Raw genomic sequence first — 20,312 nt, 5'->3', positions numbered from 1 at the left:
GTTTTGTCTTTTTGTCTCATTTAAACATTTATAATGTTATTTATTTCAATGATGTATGTTATACAAAGTTACAAAATTTTTCCAAGCCGATCAAATGCTATTTCGAGAATGATGAGCGAGACTCGAAGTGCACGAGAATGACGAGACGAGACGAGACAAGACGAGACGAGACGAGACGAGACGAGACTCGAAAGACAAATGCAACGAAGACAGCGAGCGAGAGTGGCAGTTAGTTTTGTTCATCTCTAGTATACACTGTAATATGATCTTTCCAAAAATGCAATCCATTTTGATCCATGTCGTACGGTTTAGGAGTTAGTACCATTTTTTTCTGGCTTACGCAACTGCATTCTGGGAGCAGGACGCAAAAACCTTAACCAACTGCAAGAGTGTGACGTCACGCACAAATAAAAGTGTCTAAAGGATGCAGTCGCGCAGAATATATCAGACTTTACATAAAAATGCATGCAGATATGTAAAATTCCAATTTATTCATTTTTTGAAAATCTTTGATACTTTCTAATTTGGCATCTCATTCTGCAAAAGTGCGCAAGATGAATAGACTTAATTTTCATACGAAAATATGTTGTAAAACATGCCAGTCATATTGGTTTTCACTGAATGTGAAAGATATAATTTTGCAATGCAGAACTGATTGAGTTTATGAAAGACGCCTCTGAACTTAAAGTCCCTTCTGATCTCTCCCAAGGAACCACTAACCTCCCGTACCAAAAATTTCTTTGCTAATGTGTAATTATATTGAATTTATTAACATAGCGTTATATTTACTCTGTAATTTGCCAATTATAGCTCCATTTTACATTTTTGGCTATGGTATCCATACTTAACTCTTTTTAATTTATTTTTGATATTTTTCATTTATATCTATATCTGTGTCTTTTATTTAGGTAGTATCTATTCGTTTTTTTTTTTCATTTTTAATTTTTAATTTGTAATTACATCGTATCTTGCATTTTTATCTGTTTTATCTCTCTTTTCATGTTATATGCAATTTTATGTCTTTTTTTTAATATCTGTACTGTCTATTGTAATTGGGGCTTTGCCCTGTTATAGAAATAAATAAATAAGTAAATAAATAAATAAATAAATAATTAAATAAATAAATACATAAATAAATACATAAATAAATACATAAATAAATAAATACAGAAATAAATAAATAAATAAATAAATAAATAAATAAATAAATAAATAAATAAATAAATAAATAAATAAATAAATAAATAAATAAATATCAAACATGCATTGTTTTAAGTGCAGTAGTTAAGTATCGGACAACGGTGAATATTGGACAACCTTAAGAAGTGAGATATTACAGAGTTTTACTCGAACCCTAGTGATATAAGTAACATGGAGATCTTCTACGATATTTAACTTTGAACGTTGGGATATAGCATACTTTCAGTTCGCGTAATAAACTTTTGCCCAACGTAATGTAAGTACTGTTGTCACGCCAGGAGAAGGCGGCTGAAGTACTTAGACGGGGCGGAGGGGAAACAGTCGCGCATGCGCACCGCGCTGTTCACTGCAATATTCCTGTTTCACAAACATCTACTGCATGTGTCTATAAATCTTTGCGACTTTGTAAAAATAATAGTGGGGTTTTTACTGTAGTGTTTTATTAGTTTCAACAAGACAATTGTTTTCAGTATACCACAAATCTTGTATTGCTTTAGTTATCCTTTGTTTTACGTGTTAATAGTGTTAATAATACGGTTAATAGAATTTATGTTATTGTATACTGTTATTTAGGTTTATAGCAGTTTTTTGTTTATTGTAAATATGTCGGCAAAGAGGAAACAAGGATTGACAATCTATAGCGAAGAAAGGAATATTATTAGAAGTGCAAAATAATTCTATGATGAAGAAAAAGAACAACAGTACCTTTGCATTCCTCTTACGAAACCTATAGCAAAGGTAGAAAAGTACTCTAATCTATCCACAAGAACAATACAGCGTATAAGGAATGAAATAAAAGACTGCACAGAAGAAAGTGCGTTGTCGACACCTGAGGGAGAAAAAAAAATGTAAACGTCCAGACTACCGAAACGCAAATGTAGATGACTTCGACGGGAGATTGACAAAAAAAAAAATATAATTGAGAATTTTTATTTGAAAAAGAAAGAGGGCCACCGGCGTAGCTCAGGAGGTAGCGCGTTTACCTGCTGATCTGCAGTTGTGCTCGGGAGTGAGTTCGATTCCCGTTTGCGCTGACTACCTGGTTGGGTTTTTTCCGAGGTTTTCCCAAGCGGAAGGCGAATGTCAGGTAATCTATGGCGAATCCTTGGTTTCATTTTGCCAAATACCATCTCGCCATCATCAATTCAATCGACACTGAAGAAGCTAATACATAGTTATTACAGTGTCGTTAAATAACCAACTAAAAAAAAAGTAGTAACAAGCTTTTACCCCTGCTACAAGAGAGAATTGTTTTGAAATGAAAGACAACATTAAGACGAATACTGAAGAAAAAAAATTTCAGGTGGAAGAAGTGTGCAGAAAAAAAAATTGAGGAAAACACTGTAAATTAGAATATGTGAAGATATCTACAGCAAATAAGAAAGCTTAGGAAAGTGGAAAAACCGATTTTGTATCTGGATGAAATGCGGATAGATAGGCCTACCAATTTAACGTTTCCCAAGTTCTGGCACGATAAAAATGTTATGGGAGTTTTGACTACCGTAAATGTGTCCAGAACACTCATTGTTGTTGATCAGGATGGGGGCGGTGGGGCTAATGGCTTTGTTGAGAGATTCGAATTAATATACACGGCTGGAACATAAACAGATGATTATCATGGACAGATCATACTCCAGCAATTTTGAAAAATGTGATAATAATAGTCATAGCGACAGCACCGAAGATGCGGAATCTTTTATGTCTGACTCCGTTCCCGTGTAGCCAAGTAAGTGGACGAAGTTTTCAGGTCAGAGTGTAGCGTAAAGTTCCCCCGTCCCGCCTATCTACTCCCCGCGCCAACTCGTAGCGCGAAGACAGTAGGTGATGGAGTTCATGTATATCACTCTGTCCCTCAGTAGATAAGACATTTAAGTATACGCCAGTGAACTTCTCTCAATTTTTTGTAAATTTGTTACTTATATCACTGTGGTTCTAAGGGCCACAATTTGTACTTGTCTTTGTGATCGCTAGGTTTGGATTCTTTCAAGACTTTAACCCAACAATCTCAATGAAACAAGACTGAAAATGGACAATGGACAAGCGATCAGAAAAGCTTGGATGAAATAAATAAAAGAAACTATTCCTCACTTTCTCTCTTAATGTCTAATAATAAACATTCGTTGCATCCAAGTGCAGTATCAGCTAAGTTGAACAACCTTACCAAGTGAGATGTTATTAGTCTTTTTTTCTTGCACTCGTAATTGGTAGGTATACTCTCCTTCGTGGAATTCTTATTTAAAATATGGATTCATTCACCACTTTGACTCACGATTCTCAACAATACAGATATCTGTAGGTGGACAATGAAGAATGAAATAATACAGAACGCTTGAAGAAAATAAATATCAAGTATCTAATATCGCTTTCTATGCCAATATGTAGGCCTATGAATAAACAATCATTGATACATTCTAGTTTGGCATCCCATTCTGCAAAAGTGCGCAAGATGAAAAGATATAATTTTTGTAGGAGAGTATGTTGTAAAAAAATGCCAATCATATTGGTTTCACTGAATGTGAAAAATTATAACTTGAATAACCTTATCAATTGAGATTGAGCGTTTCCTGCACACCCAATTGGTCCTCTTCTTCATGGAATTTGCGAACTGTTGTCATTCATATTTAAACATGGCGTCATTCAGAAGTTCGACTCACAATTCTCAACAAAATAGGAGTAGAATATATACGTAAGACCTTTTGACCATTAATTTTATTGCCAACAAGTTAACTTACCTGCTTTTGTAGACTCTCGATCGATACTGCAGATGTCTCTGACTCCTCAAATCTGAAAACAATGTAGAATTTATCAAGTAGGCCACAATAAACCTGTAGGTTACAGTGTAAACGCTCTGAAGAGCAGAAGGGTTAATTAAATCAAATAATCAAAATATAACATATACCACAGATGATGACTAGATGCTTAATGATTTTTTTTTCTCCTTACCAAAATGAAACAGAAATTAAATTATATTTTTCTTCGAAAGGTGGGGGAAAATGGTCATGATCAGAAATAAGATACAATAACAGGAAAAGACAAGTCTTTATTTTAGGCTGTTTCTGTCTCTCTCAAATATATTATCATATTTTCATCAAATATACCCGTTTAAACGAATCAAGGAAACATCAGGTGTATTACTAATGGTTTTTTGTTATCTCATACAGTGCTGCCAAATGGTCTGGCTTTTTGAGAAAAATTCTCTACTAGGCAGAGACTTAGTATATAGCAGAGCAGAGGACAATTCGTTTTCAATGCTTTGGATTTGAAGTCACAGGTATCGCGATGTCAAAATAAAACGAATTTGCATCAAATTAATCAGCATAAAAAGTTTATTGGAATCCAATCTAATTAAATTCACGGAACAGAAAGCTTATAAAGAGCTACCTCAAAGGTGAACGATCATCCAACCAAAATGGAGATATAGTTTGGTAGGCACGATGATTTCCCCAGACGTTAGAGCTGGTTTTCAAAACCGGATTTCGCTACATATCGTAGCTTCCCATATTCAACACGATGCTGTGTGAGCACCGATCGCATACACTGGCCGAAATTTCATTAGAAAATTTCTTCCTTCATGAGAACTCGAACAAGCAATCATTTCGTACCGTACTAAGCGTGGTATCTTCCTTCACATAACTCAAGTATAGTATAAATTTTAAACTTTTGTCATTTTATCTGGAGAAATTCGGCTATGAGACACCCTTATGTAAATAATTAATATTCAAAATCGAATAATTTTGGACATAAAGCAATTTATTTATTTTCTATCGTTTCAATTGTTCTCTCAAATGCTTCTTTGTTAATTAACTCCTAAATACTGAATCTATAAAATATCTATAAAATATTTCATTGTGTAAGACTAAACGAAAATCTAGTGGTTAAGTAGAATTTTTTGAGTGGGTCTAATTCATTTTACGATTCTTAGAGATTCAAGTTAATATAACTAACATTGCCGCCGATATTTCTTTTATTTCATATAATCTCTATCTTATAAAATACGCAGTATAATAAAACCAAAACCTCTAGCTTTCTACAGAGAAATATGGAGTCGAAGAGATTAGTCCAGTAACTCGAAAATTCATAACTGCTGCCATTTTAAATGCAGAAACTTTGGAAACATACTTTTATATATTTTCACTTGGTGATATTTATCATTTTCAAATATCAGAACGAAAGAACTATTGTGTGTAAATCGTTTTATGCAAGTTTAGTACGGTATGAGAGCTACAACGATCTTAGTTTTAATGCTATTTTCGTACCATATTTGATTCTTGAAAGCTCCCGAATGATGAACTGCTTCAGAGATAATGCATAGAAATAAAAAACTGTTCATGTAGTTTAGAAAAAAAATTCAGTAGCAACACTGACTAACGTCCGTAACAGCAACGATGACAAGCCAAAATTCACTTTGTAAGAACTGCCAGTTTGGTGAATAAAACACAGGATGCTATAAATAAGAAATCTTATTACCTTAGGCTAAGGGGAGAAAATGGTAAAATTTTATTTTACTTTATCCCTATTGGAAGCACATATCTTATTTATCGCATATAAAAAATCATTGCTACAACAAATTAAATTCAAGATTAGTTTTTGAAAAAAAATGGGGCACATATTTGGAAAGAAATACCAGGATACAGCAATTTACTAAAATCGGCATATCTCAGCCATTTTTAAAGATAAATTCTATTCCTAAAGCACATTCTTTAAAATGTCTGGGGCATAATTTTGTTATTGTCTTTCAAAATGTTAAGAAAAGGGGTTGTATTTTAAGAATTAAATTTAGGAATACTTTTCATAGAAATATGGAGGGATATTTTTAAACCGCAACGAAGTAGCAAATTTATATTACAGGGAACATTTCCTAATAATCTAAATAATATGTGTTCCAAATATCATGAATATGGCGTTAACGCTTCCGAAGACCTAGTTTTAATATGGTGAAAAACCAGTGATTTTTTTTTTTTTGCTTTAAAATGATCTTTGATATGTGAAAAAAAATATATTACATAACAATTATAAAACAAGGGTGTTTGAGAATATGGTGCTTAGGAAAATATTTGGAGCTACGAGGGATGATGTTACAGTAGAATTGACAAAGTTACACAACGCAGAACTGCATGCATTTTATTCTTCACCTGATATAATTAGGAACATTAAATCCAGACGTTTGAGATGGACAAGGCATGTAGCACATATGGGCAAATCCAGAAATGCATATAGAGTGTTAATTGGGAGACCGGATGGAATAAGACCTTTGGAGAGGCCAAGATGTAGATGTGAGGATAATATTAAAATGCATTTGAGAGAGGTGAGATAGATGGTAGGGACTGGATTAATCTTGCTCAGTATGGAGACCTATGGCGAGTTTATCTGAGAGCGGAAATGAACCTCCGGGTTCCTTAAAGCGATAAGTAATTAAGTTCTAGATTAAAGTGTCCTACTCTAAAGCCATGAGAAAAAAACTGTAGATTTCGTAAAAAGCCATAGACCATTTAGCACATTGCAGAGATTCCGATATACCCAGGGATGAAGTAATTCAATCTCTTTCTCAGTACGAAACAAACATTTCATTGATAAAACATCTTCGTGACATTCACAGCCCCATTTAAATGTCTCTCAGGATATAAAACTATACAATTTCAGGCATGAATTTATCAATGAAAGAGTTATTACGGATTAACATAAATATTACAAGTTCTACAGAGACTTTTTCGCCCAGGGGACTCGAATAGCTTTGGCTAACAGTGAAAGTAGAGTACGATATTTTAGTAAATTTCACTTGCTTGAATATTAAAAGTTCATTTGCCGCAGCCAGACTTTTCTGTGCTAGAACCACACAAACATTGCGTTTTCCTGTGTGAAAAATAAAACCAAGGTAGAGGCAACAGATTTCAATACAGAGTTGACCTGAGAAAGAGATTAAAAAAATATCGTTTAAAGAGGTAATGTTTCAGGGAACACATTCACACAAACGAACAAACAAAAACAGAAAAGTTTCTATTCTTTTATCGTCCACTTTGCGTGATAGATATTCTTGAAATTACACTGACTGTCACGCATAGAGTACTCATAGCAATATTTGCATTTCACTGCGCCATTCTTCGCAACAGTCCATTCTTGCAACAAATCATCAGCCTAACAACAATAAATATAAACACGGATATTTTCCAATTTCACCGCTTCATGTCAAAAACATACTTGCCGGCATTCGATACATTATGACAATGACATTATATTTTGGGTTTGTTTTGATATTTGTGTTACTCTGTCAGTATTTTAGCTATACAAAATTAAAAACGCAATTAAATTCCATCAATTTTCGAGGCTGTTCATTGTCTGAGAGACAGTTTATTATTTGGCAGTTGTAGAATTGTGTGTTACTTGATTCTGTGAAAGGGGCGTGGAATAAAGGTGTATGTTGAATTTTGAATCGGGTGATATGGATATGTAAATTAATTATTGTAAAAGGTCGTGGGTTCAGTGTTGAAGTTACCTTCACGTCTTTCGAAATATGTATAAATTTCAATCCAAATATAGCTTGAAATATCAATTTAAAAATCTGTAAAATTGTATGACTATCGCTTCATATAAAAAGATGTTACTAACATAAAACTCTGTAATACAGCATGACTCCGATAGTTCATTATTACTCCTGTATTGATGTGGTTAATAGCGCAGATTTACAGATGATTACCGAAGCAACACATGCAGTTATACATAAACATTTAGTTGGCGGTGTTAAAATTACTGAAAATAGTTGCAAATCTCTTGTTCGTAAAATTATGAAATACTCTATTTTTCAAAACAGAGTTCTATCGGAATTAGACTGTAAACTTGAGACCTATTATAGAGTAGTTAAATCACGTTAAATGGTATTTATTTATCATAGCGAATGTTAATAACTAATCAAAATTTGAGGAGATAAATCTGAAGATTAGTTTTTTTATTAAAATCGTATTGTCACAGACTATTTAAAGAAATCTGCCTCATTTCTTTAGAAATTCAGTTTAAATGTTTCTGTTACAGCGTTACATAACGTTTTTTTTTTTTTTTCAGAAAGGGGAATTGTAAGAATTTTGTTCATTAAATAAACCCAATAGCTATTTTCATTACGAAAAGTTTTTGTTTTTTGTTTGGTAAATATAGAAGAGTAAATAGATCTTGGGAATTAATCGTGTATGTTGCAAAATACCACTTTGGTTGCCTCTTCCACCAAAACAAAAACAAAAAATTCATTTTGTTATCAATCCTTCAAATGCGAAACGAATCTTTCTTCTGATATGCCAGATCACAATGTTATCACACCAGCAACAAGGTTTCAGTTTGAACCACAAAACACAACAAATCTTTTAATGTTCAACGTTTATAATTGATCTCAGCTCTGATAGAAATCACCGCCACTGAATCTTCTCAGAAGCGTGTTTCTAGGCAACCAATAAGGAGGCAGATCTGACCCGTAGTCCACTGCACCTCCCGAGGTGCCGAGTCCGATGGGGGATGTCGCAGTAACACTCATGGGAGAAGAAGCTGATGCAACTGTTACCGCAACAGTGGATGTCTTATTCTTCAAGATAGATTTGGGGTTGCTGCTATCGTCCGATCCAGACGGGGTAGTTACCCCACCTGGGTAGACCAGGGGGTCCACAAAACGTGATATACTCGGGGTTGGGGTAGGCGCCGCTCTGCCAGGCGGGTCCTGCTGACGAATGTTCTCGCAGGTCTCCTTCATCTTGCACAGCTGCTCTTGAAGACTCCGGTACTCCTCGAGGAACCTCTCAAGCTGTGCCGCGTGGTAGTCATATGTGTTGGCAGCCGTCGAGGGGACACCAGTGGCCGTCGAGGGAGGTGAAGGGTACAGATCACTCGCTCTAGCCCCAGCACCCAGAGTGTTCGAACCTATTAGGTTCAGAAGAGGCGTAGCCGAAACGGGCGTTGAAGCTGGTGGCCGCTCTAGAACAGGTGAAGTTGGTAGGCTAGGATTTTTTCTCGTTCTCGATGGCAAAATCCCTCCACCAACGATGGAGCTCTCCATAGAGATTGAGGACACTGCAGGAGACGCTAGATTCATAGAACTGCTAGATCTCTGCTGTCCTATTGTAGGATGTTTTTTGCCTCCGAGATTACCTGACAAAGGATAATACGATGAGTACGAATCTATAGACGATCTTCTTGGAATAGAACCGTTGCTACCACCACTTCCTTCACCGCCGCTGCTGCCATATCTGCTGTCTGGCAGCAGCGGGGACTGACTGTCTGAACCACGATAGTGCCTCGCACTGCCTCGCCCACTAGAGCCACGCTCGAAGCCACCACCACGTCTCCGAGGCAAAGTACAAAAAGAACTGTCAGTTATGTTCAACGGACCCCCGCTGACACCACAGCTTGTTAAGTTGTAAGGTGAAATCTCAAGCAGATCTGGATAGTTTTTGTCCGCACCGGTCCGGCTGTCGATACTAGTACTACCACCACCACTAGCACCATCACCAACACCGTCACTATCGAGAGGAACCGAGGTGTAGAGACTACCCCCGTTGGTGCCTACCGTCTGCTTCCTCATCACGTGCTGCTGCAGCAGGGGCGGCGAGGCCAGGTCGCCGAGTTCTCGACGTAAGGCGCTGCTGAGGGCGGTCACCCCCGGGTTGCGGTCCATTGCTTGGGACCTGTTGTGCGTGTCTGGCTGGCGACTGCTGAACTCTACTCGACCCAAGGCTCCTATTTCTTCAGAGCCCGCCAATCTGTCTTCCCTGAAACCAAAAGGAATACTTTTTTTACGATGAAGTATTTAGGTGCACAATTTGGTGAGAGACTTTTTACTTTTTACAACGCACATAAAGATGCAACGTTTCGGGGCTACATAGCGACTTTAAAAACTAATGAAAGCAGACAACGGATAAGTTCAATGTCTCAATTCTTGAGGAATAGCTCTTGGTAAGGGAAGATTTAACAAAATAGACAAATTACTTTTCCGTCAAAAATAGATTAATTATATTAGGTTACTCTTCAGTCTACACTTATCACTTTTACACATTGAATTATATCATTGTTAAGTACAAGGAAACGAGGAGAACCAGAGATTACAAGTTCAAAGAGAATACAGGAGAACTTGTGGAATATTAGAAAGAACACAGAGAAGACAAGAAGAACAATGGGAATATAAAGAAAAAAATGAGAATACAAGGTGAACAAGAATAATATATAAAGAGAACAAGACGAGTACAAGGATAAAAGAGAAATGAAAGGAGAACAAGGAGAAGACAAGGAGAACATGGAGATTAGCCTACATGGATCAGAAAGGAGAAATAAGGATAAAAATTGGAATATAAGGGGAACACTGGTAATACAATGAGATCAGGGGAGAATATACAGACAATGAGGGGAATACAAGCAGAACAAAATAGATGCAAGAGAAACAAGGTGACGTTGCATTTCTATGTGACGGTCAATTCCCGAGTTACCTCCTGCATAACTCTTGAAGAAAAAACGGTCCTACATGAAAAAAAAATAGTGATTACTATTTCGACTCAATGCCATATGCTTAATTCTTTCACAGAGTATCCTTTGAAAGAGGTACATATTTACTCATCTTCATCATAAAGAAATCTGATTAGGATTATTAAGGTCTGTTCCCATTAATCACACTAGGCTATGCTCACAGTCACGAAACTTGGGGTGATTTTTTGCGGTTAGCAACTGAGAGTACTAGCAACAATAGACTGTGCGATAATAGCGATCCTAGTGGCTAACAACTGAAGTTCAACTGTCATTGGCTGCATATTCCCTACGTATGTAGCTTCGTGAATGTAATGTACTAGACCAGACCTGCAGAACTGTAGCTCTTGAGAGCGACTGCTTTCCTCCCCTTTCTTACCCCCACCCACCTTTTCTACCTGTGCGGTCACGGCTGGGCTGCATCAACATTCATTCTGGGGGCGGAAGTCGATCATCCCCAATAGAAGCGGAGTGAGGCTGACGTCATAGTTCCCCTACTTTGCGAGTTCTGCAGGCCTGTACTAGACTGTGGTATGCTCTAGTAGATCTTTTCAATGCTGCCTCGATCTTTCCAGATCTTGGCGGCCTCTTGAGTGATATGAACATGATAAATTTAATATGTAATATGATATTTGCTCATTCTATGGACATAGGTGCTTAGTTGCTTGAATCTGTTGGTATTGTATAATATCACCCACTATGTTCGAAATGTGCAAGTCTTTTATAAATAGGCATACTCTCGCACAAATAGGAGAAAAACAAGGAGTCTAGTGGCCATTGGGGAAAACATTCTTGCTAGCTTTTTTAACTTGATTCTTCAAAACCTTAAATATTTTACAGATAGTCTCTCTATTATATTTATATATCCTTTAATCCGAGATATTCTCTCTTATATTTATATATCCTGAAATCTGCAAAGCTGAGTCTTGCTTCAAAAAGACGTGGTATTTAATTTTAGAAGTAACTTTAATTTGTTTTCATATTTATGTCTCATATGTAATACAAAACAATTTGGCACGTTCTTAAGAAGAACTTAGAAGCACACATTAAGCATTTATGATGATGTAGATCTATTTATATTATTTTTAAACTAATCTGTACCACGAAATATTTTGTATGTAAATTATATGTGCATTCATTAGTGGAGATATTTAGTCCTCACATAAAACAAAACGTACAGCTATTTCAGCAACGCCTCCAGTGAGAAATAAAAAAAGTTTAATTTGCATTGTTGTCATTTTGAAATGTTTTATCGTCAAAAACGTTTCTTGCTCACACGCATGCACAAGCACAAATGTGAATACATAAATTATAAAATTCAACACTATGACGTTTTAATTTACAATTATAATTTCAAGTCAAATATCGAATCATAATTAATCTGTCCGCATTTCAAACATTTTGTAAGTGCTCTTGCTGCGTTCAGTTATTTTCTCTGCTAAGTAACTTAAACTTTATGATTCCCAAATAATTTATACAAACTTGAGCTTTAATTTTTAACGTTTTCAAAACAGTTTATTTTCTCGAAAATTTGACATTGTGTAATAAATAAAACCAGCATATGCAGCAAAACTATTCACATCATATTATAATAACAACTTTAGAATATATGAGCCTATTACTACTTCACAATTTGACTTCTATCCCGGGAAAACTACTCAGTTAGGTCAGTCAGTGAGTCAATCAGGTCAATCAGCCAGTCAGGTCAGTGAGCCAACCCAATCATTCAGTCAATAATTTAAGTCATTTAGTAAGTCAATCCTTTTAGTCGATCCAGACGTCAGTTCAGTAAATTTAATACGGTAGTAAATAAATAAACCTACTTACTACTTACTTACTGGCTTTTAAGGAACCCGGAGGTTCATTGCCGCTCTCACATAAGCCCGCCATTGGTCCCCCTGAGCAAAATTAATCCATTCTCTATCATCATATTCCATCTCCCTTAAATCCATTGTAATACTATCTTCCGATCTACGTCTCGGCCTCCCTAAAGGTCTTTTTCCCTCCGGCCTCCCAACTAACACTCTATATGCATTTCTGGATGCCCATAAGTGCTACATGCCCTGCCCATCTCAAACGTCTGGATTTAATGTTCCTAATTATGTGAGATGAAGAATACAATGCGTGCAGTTCTGTGTTGTGTAACTTTCTCCATTCTCCTGTAACTTCATCCCTCTTAGCCCCAAATATTTTCCTAAGCACCTTATTCTCAAGCACTCTTAACCTATGTTCCTCTCTCAAAGTGAGAGTCCAAGTAAATAAATAAATAAACATACATAGACCTAATAAATAAGAGAATAAACAAATAAGTAGGCCTACATAAAAGTTATACAAATATACGAACCTATAACATACCAAAATACACACATGTATTACTCGACCGAGGCCAGTGGAGTCCTACACCCCGCAGCGCCACTTGTACTCGCGTTCGTATAGAGCAGCCGTGGCGAAAATGTAACGAGCACATTGTGGCTCGCAATGATAGCTGTGCATTTTCTCTTGCTTCGTATCTTCCCCAACCCCCACCCTCTCACTCACTGGAGTCAAACTCCGTTCCATTTGTATTTGTCTCTGACCTGCGAGTGGCGTATCGTCGCAATGTCTCTCTCGAAACCATGTACCTCTACAAAAACGAAAGTTTCAGGTAGAATGGGAGGACGCATATTTTTGCTGCCAATATGATGAGAATATTAAATGTATGATTTGTTCACAAGTATTACGAGGAAAACGGTTGTATAACATAAAACGGTATTATACTACATGTTACTCATGACACATTAAAAGGTTAAGTTTTATTATTATTATTATTATTATTATTATTATTATTATCATCATCATTATCATCTCTGTACATCCATCCTTTTTCAGCAGATATACGAATAATGCGATTAGATCTTCAATTTAAACTCACAGATTTACAATGTGATGTTACATGAAAGCTAGATTTAAGGACTTGCCAAATGTTGAACTTTTCAAATCTTTGCCAAAAAATAAATATCCGAAGCTCCGTTCTTTCGCTTGCTCCGTTGAAGCCATGTTCGCTACAACTTACGTTTGTGAAAAATTATTTTCAACAATTAAAAATAGTAAAAACCAAATTTAGATCACGACTGACAGACAAATACCTTCGTGATCACCTACGACTGGCAGTAAGTGACATAATTCCTGATTTTGAAACTCTGTCGCAGAGACATTCTGAAGATAGTTAATAGGTTGTGATAATGTGTCCTATATTTTCTTATTGATTTCTTTCTTCGTTTTACACTTACTAAATATTAGTTTGTAACCTTATACTGTATAAAATTATATTTAAGTGTTTGACGTAAGAAAAATGAAAATCCGTTAATAAGTCAGATAGTGGCTTCACTTCCCCTTCGGGTGTCCGCCTCCCTCCATTGGTGCTATGCACGTTGCAGGTTACACATTTTCGCCACGGCTGGTATAGAGTCATCGCTATAGTTCACATTACATCCGCGGGTCCACTCGCCTCGATCGAGTAACACAAACATACAAATGAAAAAGTAAATACATGTAAAAGTAAATAAATAAATAAATAAAAGTTAAATACGCTGAACAACAGCTACTAGCATATCTGATTATGAAGCGAGCGGATCTGGGTTCAAATTCGAATCCTGATTGGAAGAAGTTACTTGTTTGAGTTTTTTATCGGAGATTTTCCACTCAACAAAGTCAGCAGAATTACTGGGGAAATTCTCGGCGTTGGATCTCGGATTCTTTACGTTATAATTTATTCACATGCCATTATCACCATTACCAAAGCCAATGTAAGCTCACGGCGCAACATGTTGTATCCGTACAAGAGTGCGACTGTTTGGCGACACACACCATTCACAGAATAGGACTGCTAACATAGGTAAGTACAACAAGCCTTCGAGGCCCTCCTTCGTAAAATAAAAAAACTAACAAATAAATAAAGAATCATATGAATGAAATAAATAAATATGTTGTTCATAGTTCGGTTGGCTGGTCAGTTTGTCTCATCTATATCTATACTAATAATAAATCTGTAGCCGAAATTTTTCTGGTAATTTTCGATTTTCCAAAAATAATTGGTCCTAACATATATAATTAACCACCCTGAAACCGAAAATCGCTTTTTTGAAATTTTTGTTTGTATGTCTGTCTGTCTGTCTGTCTGTATGTATGTTTGTTACCTTTTCACGCGATAATGACTGAACGGATTTCGATGAAAATTGGAATATAAATTAAGTTCGTTGTAATTTAGATTTTAGGCTATATGACATTCAAAATACATTATTTAAAAGGGGGTTATAAGGGGGCCTGAACTAAATAAATCGAAATATCTCGCGTATTATTGATTTTTGTGAAACATGTTGCATAACAAAAGTTTCTTTAAAAATAATTTGCGATAAGTTTTATGCCTTGAAAAATTTTGATAGCACTGATATTTAATGAGATAAATGAGTTTCAAAATTAAAATAACTGCCATCTAAGGTCGTGTAATGAATTAAAAAACAAATAACTTCGTCTATAAGGGGCCTTGGACAGCAACAATCGGAAGCTATGAAAGATAGCCTACAGAAAATGTTTCTGTGTTTGTATGAAGTAATATCGGAAGCTAAATTAACCGATTTGTATAATTAATTATTATTTCGCCATTGGAAAGTGTAGTTTCTCTAGATGGACATAATGCTATAATGTTATTACAGTAACTTCTGATATAATATAATATAATATAATATAATATAATATAATATAATATAATATAATATAATATAATATAATATGTAATGTAATATTATATAATATAATTTAAGTTATTTGAAGGGTTCACAACCATAGTGGGTCAAGCGCCATTTACTGAATACGTAGAAAACAAAGGTTAAAATTAAGTTATCACCATAATTCAATGGAAACCTATAACAAGTAAAATAAAATATACACATTAAATCTAAATGATGTCAATCTTCATTAAACTATGGTTGCATGTAATAAAAATTAAGAAACAGGTTAAAGGAATTTGTCATTGCACCAAATGAGTGTCTCTGGACCAAAATGATCGTATTTTAATTATTTGGATGCAATTTAAATTAAGTAACATATTAAACGATTTATCCTTCTATCAAACACGAATGTTCCCTGGATCAAACGTCCCATTTTAATTATGTAATTACTTTATATTTATTTCTAACGGGTGCAGCGGAGCGCACGGGTACGGCTAGTAATATTAATAATAAAATGTAAAGCACCCAATGGGCAAAAGTCCATATGACTCTAGTCTAGAAGGTTGTTGAGATATACACTGTAACACTATACACTACACTGACTCTAGTTTGTACAAAATTGAACCAGCGATACTGATCTCTTGTTACAATACAAGGCATGGTAAGTGTCACACTGTTCACTACACAGTACACATATACATTCGTGGCAGGCCTGGTGGAAAGACTTCCTGGTGCAGATGCGATGGTGGAAACTATGGGTCGCAAAACGCGTCACTACGTGCCTCAGTTCATATTCTGCTCGCATCCATTCCTTATTTACCATGGCGTCAGTACTGTAGAAGCTTTCACTTATGGAGTCCCTCTTCGTTCTGAGCTCTCGGATCAGTTCCTCACATGCTGGTGTAGATGGCAGTAGCATTCGCAGTCTCAGGTCTTCAACCAAGAAAGTTTCCCTGGCTAAGACATATGCATATCTTGATAGAGAGAATTTTGAAACTCCTAGAACCCTTTTCAGGTACCTTGGTTTCAGGCTTTCGAGCTCATTTAGCTGTCTGTGTGATAGATTAGATTAGATTAGATTTATTTATTTATTTAACCTGGTAGAGATAAGGCCGTCAGGCCTTCTCTGCCCCTCTACCAGGGGATTACAACTATAACATGAACAATAAGATTACAATTAATATTAAATTTACAATTACAATTACAATAAAAATTAAAGTGCGACAAGAATACCTGATTAATGAAAGCTAGACATTTTATCATAGAAGTTAAGAACAAAGAATAGATAGATATTCCCATATGATTTCTAACCCATATGTGAGTGAGGGTAGTACTTTAACCCGAAAGAGTTCCATAGCGGTATTTATTGACATTCTTTGTAGATGTCTAATGTCACTTACGCTTCTGATTGCGGCTGTCTTTCCTTTAGATGGACTGAAAAGTTTGACCCGGTTATTTTGTCTCATAATATTACCTCGCAGTTGAAATTACGTCGGACTAGTTTAAAAATTTTATTTCTCAGGTTATATAAATTTAATACCAATGTTAAAGCAAACCTAGATCCTTTTCCTAACAGAAATAAGTAATCCGCAGTTCTGATAAAGTATTAAAAGAAACTAAATCTCCTTTCGGGTAAAAGCAAGGTATAGAAATTGCTGTTGAACATACAGTAATTCTGAAGTCCCTTTGGGGCTTAATGAGAGACCCTGACGAAGCAGTAGGCACCGGCTCGAGAGCTGTAGATAAACATCCATCATTGATTATCGATAATATCCGCCAATATACTCCAACGGGGCGGTTGTCAACCACAAGCCCGCGGGCAGCCGGGAGTCCGCAGACATTCTGATGTATTGGCCGAATTTGAACTAAACGACTGGCCGTCACATTTATGCACGGAATATAATACTAAAAAACTGCTACAAATACAAAACATCACACGGGTGGTAAGGGTAAGCTTGGACAAGAAGGCTGTCTTTATGAATACAGATTTTGATTGCTTTCTTTCGGGTGAAGTTAGAGATGAAACGGAATACAGTTTAAGCATAGTCTAGTATATACAGTCACGAAGCTCAACGTAGTAAATATGCATCCACTAGGATGCTGCTAACCACTAGGATCGCTAATATCGCCTCATTACAGACAATGCGAAATAGTACCGACACAGTCTATTGTTCCTAGCACCCTCACAACTCAAGCTTCGTGACTGTTTATACTCGTACTAGACTGTGGTTTAAGGTCAAAATATACAACAATGAAAGGTTGGCTTCGATTTCTCGCCCTCTCAAGGTAGTTTTCTTCCTATTTTTGTTAGCTGACTTCATGATTGAATCTATTAATTTACGAACAAATTTAAATGCGAGTTAATTAATCTTGGATAAATAAGAGTTCGATTGTCATTTATTAAGCATATTTCTCGAACAGAATTATTGAGGCGTTCACTGGAACAAGAACGTAACTACAGAATATTGATTTTGAGATACAGAGCATCAAATATTTTAGATCTTATGTAACAGTCTTGCGCAGAACGACATTCATATGTTTCTAGACGGCGCTCTATTGTTGTAGGCAAGTAAAATTTGTTCAGGAGGGATATATATCACAAAACCGAAAGTAATGACTTATCGAGGCAAGAAACCAGTAAGTTAAGAATGAAGGTAATAAACAGCGTCAAAATGATAAAACAAGTAAGCCATTTTAACTATTTAGGAAATGATGTTAGTTATAATAGAAGTTACGATATATATATATATATATATATATATATATATATATATAGGGTGGGTAAAATAATACTGACCCCTGGAAAATATATATGAAATATATGAATTTTTATGTATAAGACTGACGCGGAAATGACCCTGACAATGTAGGAGACCGTGATTTCGATGCGTCTTCTGTGATGTTCATTAACAAAGGTCAGTCTTAAACAGTCTCATAACTATAAATACATATATAAATGTAAATATTACAGATTTTCCGGGTCAGTTTTATTTTGCCCACTCTGTATATACAGTATGTATGTGTAAGGGACAGTCGGGTAGTATCGGACAACGGGTAATATAGGACAGTGAGTTTCTTTCATCTACCACACGATGATAGTACCTGATTGACATGGTTACGTTTCTGTGATATCGCATAGAGAAACGTAACCATGTCATTCAGGTACTACCATATGGTGGTAGATGAAATAAACGCACTGTCCGATATTACCCGATGTCCGATACTACCCGACTCTCCCCTATGTGTATGTGTATATATAAATGAAGTTAAATAAATTACAGAAGATTTGTGGAACAATTAACAGTATTTTAGAAACAAAGTGCGTAAAGAGACAAAATTAAAATTCTACAAATTTATGGCTGTACCAATACTTGCCTATATATGGAAATCAACTGTGGACAACAACCAAAAAATAAAAAAGTAAAATACAAGCCTTCGAAATGAAAGTTTTGACAGGAGTTAAAAATGTACAGACCCAGAAACCAAATTTGGGCCACCTAATTTTACTAAGTTCCAGATACTACGCATTGAGCATATGCAACAAACAAGACACCTTAAATGTATGCTACTTGTGGGTAGTCTTGCGAAACTTGTTGCCTACATAGAGGAGGACTGCTACCAAGACACGGTCCATTTTTAATTCCGTATCTGTACTAAATTAGATTAAATTAAAAGAACAACAAAGACATAGGAGAATAATCAGATTTTTGACATGAATGAGAGATCAAAAAGTTATAAACGATAATGGACAAAACATTTACAAAGAATGCTAGAGACAAGATTAACTGAACAGATAGGCTATGGAAATATAAACCTAGGGGAAACAGGAAGACCAAGGAAAATATGGCTGGAAGATCTTTAAAGGAGGAACAGGCAGGTAGCTGCCCATACCATGAAGTGATAAAGAAGAAGTTACGAGATATATATATATATATATATATATATATATATATATATATATATATATATATATATATAGGGTGGGCAAAATAATACTGACCCCTGGAAAATATATATGTTATTAAGGTCGGAGTATATGCTGGGAACTGAAAAACAGCTTCATGTATGTTATGTTCTTATTTGTTCTAGGCACAAAGCACGTACGGTCAGAAGACCCGTGCACTGGATCTTAGAGAAAATTATGATAATATAACATCTGTATGTATAATATTACTCAATAAATCCATCTACATACTTAACCAGAATCCTCTGGTATAACTGCCCGAAATAACTACGGCTGAATTACAGAAACGAACAAATGCACAAAGAAAATGTTGGTTTCACTTGACATGGCTTTGTGATCCTTGTCTTAGGCTTATTTTGATCTATTGTGCGCTGTATGCAAGATGTTAAAAGTATTCAATATTTTTATAGATGACTATTATATTTGTATCACTTCTCTAGCATTTTTTTGTTTTTATCACGTCCCTAGCATTTGTTTATTTGTTTGCCAACATTTCAAACTGCAAATTCTTTACTGTAATATAAAACATGCTTTGTGATCGTCATTTGTTTCCCGCATAGATAGTCGACTGAAAATGGCGGCTCCGTTCAAACGTTAGTGAAATAGAATTTTAATAAGTCAATTAATATCTATGTTATTTTATTAGAGTACTTTGTTTCTTCTAATCTTTATATACTTTCTTCTGTTTTTATTACCTCCTTACATTTGTTTCTTTGTTTTCCAACATTTCAAACTGCAAACTCTTTGCGGTATTATAAAACATGCTTTGCGAACGTCATTTGTTTCCCGCATAGACAGTCAACTGAAAATGGCGGCTCCGTTCAAATGTTTTGGTGAAGCTAACATTAATGAAATAGAATTTTAGTAACTCAATTAATATTTTATTGTATTAGAGTACTTTATTTCTTCTAATCTTTATATACTTTCTTCTAATAGTGTAATAGTCAATTAAATCC

General features: G+C 35.5%; 1 protein-coding gene across 1 annotated transcript in view; it reads right to left on the bottom strand.

The window, feature by feature from the left end:
* Positions 1 to 4,231: 4,231 nt before the first annotated feature.
* The window catches only part of kek3 (kekkon 3), a 630,236-nt gene continuing 614,155 nt past the window's right edge, over positions 4,232 to 20,312 (bottom strand). Inside the window, exon 4 of the mRNA XM_069830664.1 lies at positions 4,232 to 9,941. Coding sequence (XP_069686765.1) covers positions 8,573 to 9,941 — 1,369 coding nt within the window. The 3' untranslated portion in view covers positions 4,232 to 8,572. The remainder of the gene's footprint in view (positions 9,942 to 20,312) is intronic.

This window comes from Periplaneta americana, chromosome 7, assembly GCF_040183065.1.
Source record: "Periplaneta americana isolate PAMFEO1 chromosome 7, P.americana_PAMFEO1_priV1, whole genome shotgun sequence".
In the NCBI taxonomy this organism is placed as follows: domain Eukaryota; kingdom Metazoa; phylum Arthropoda; class Insecta; order Blattodea; family Blattidae; genus Periplaneta; species Periplaneta americana.
This window is presented reverse-complemented; position numbering and strand designations above follow the sequence as displayed.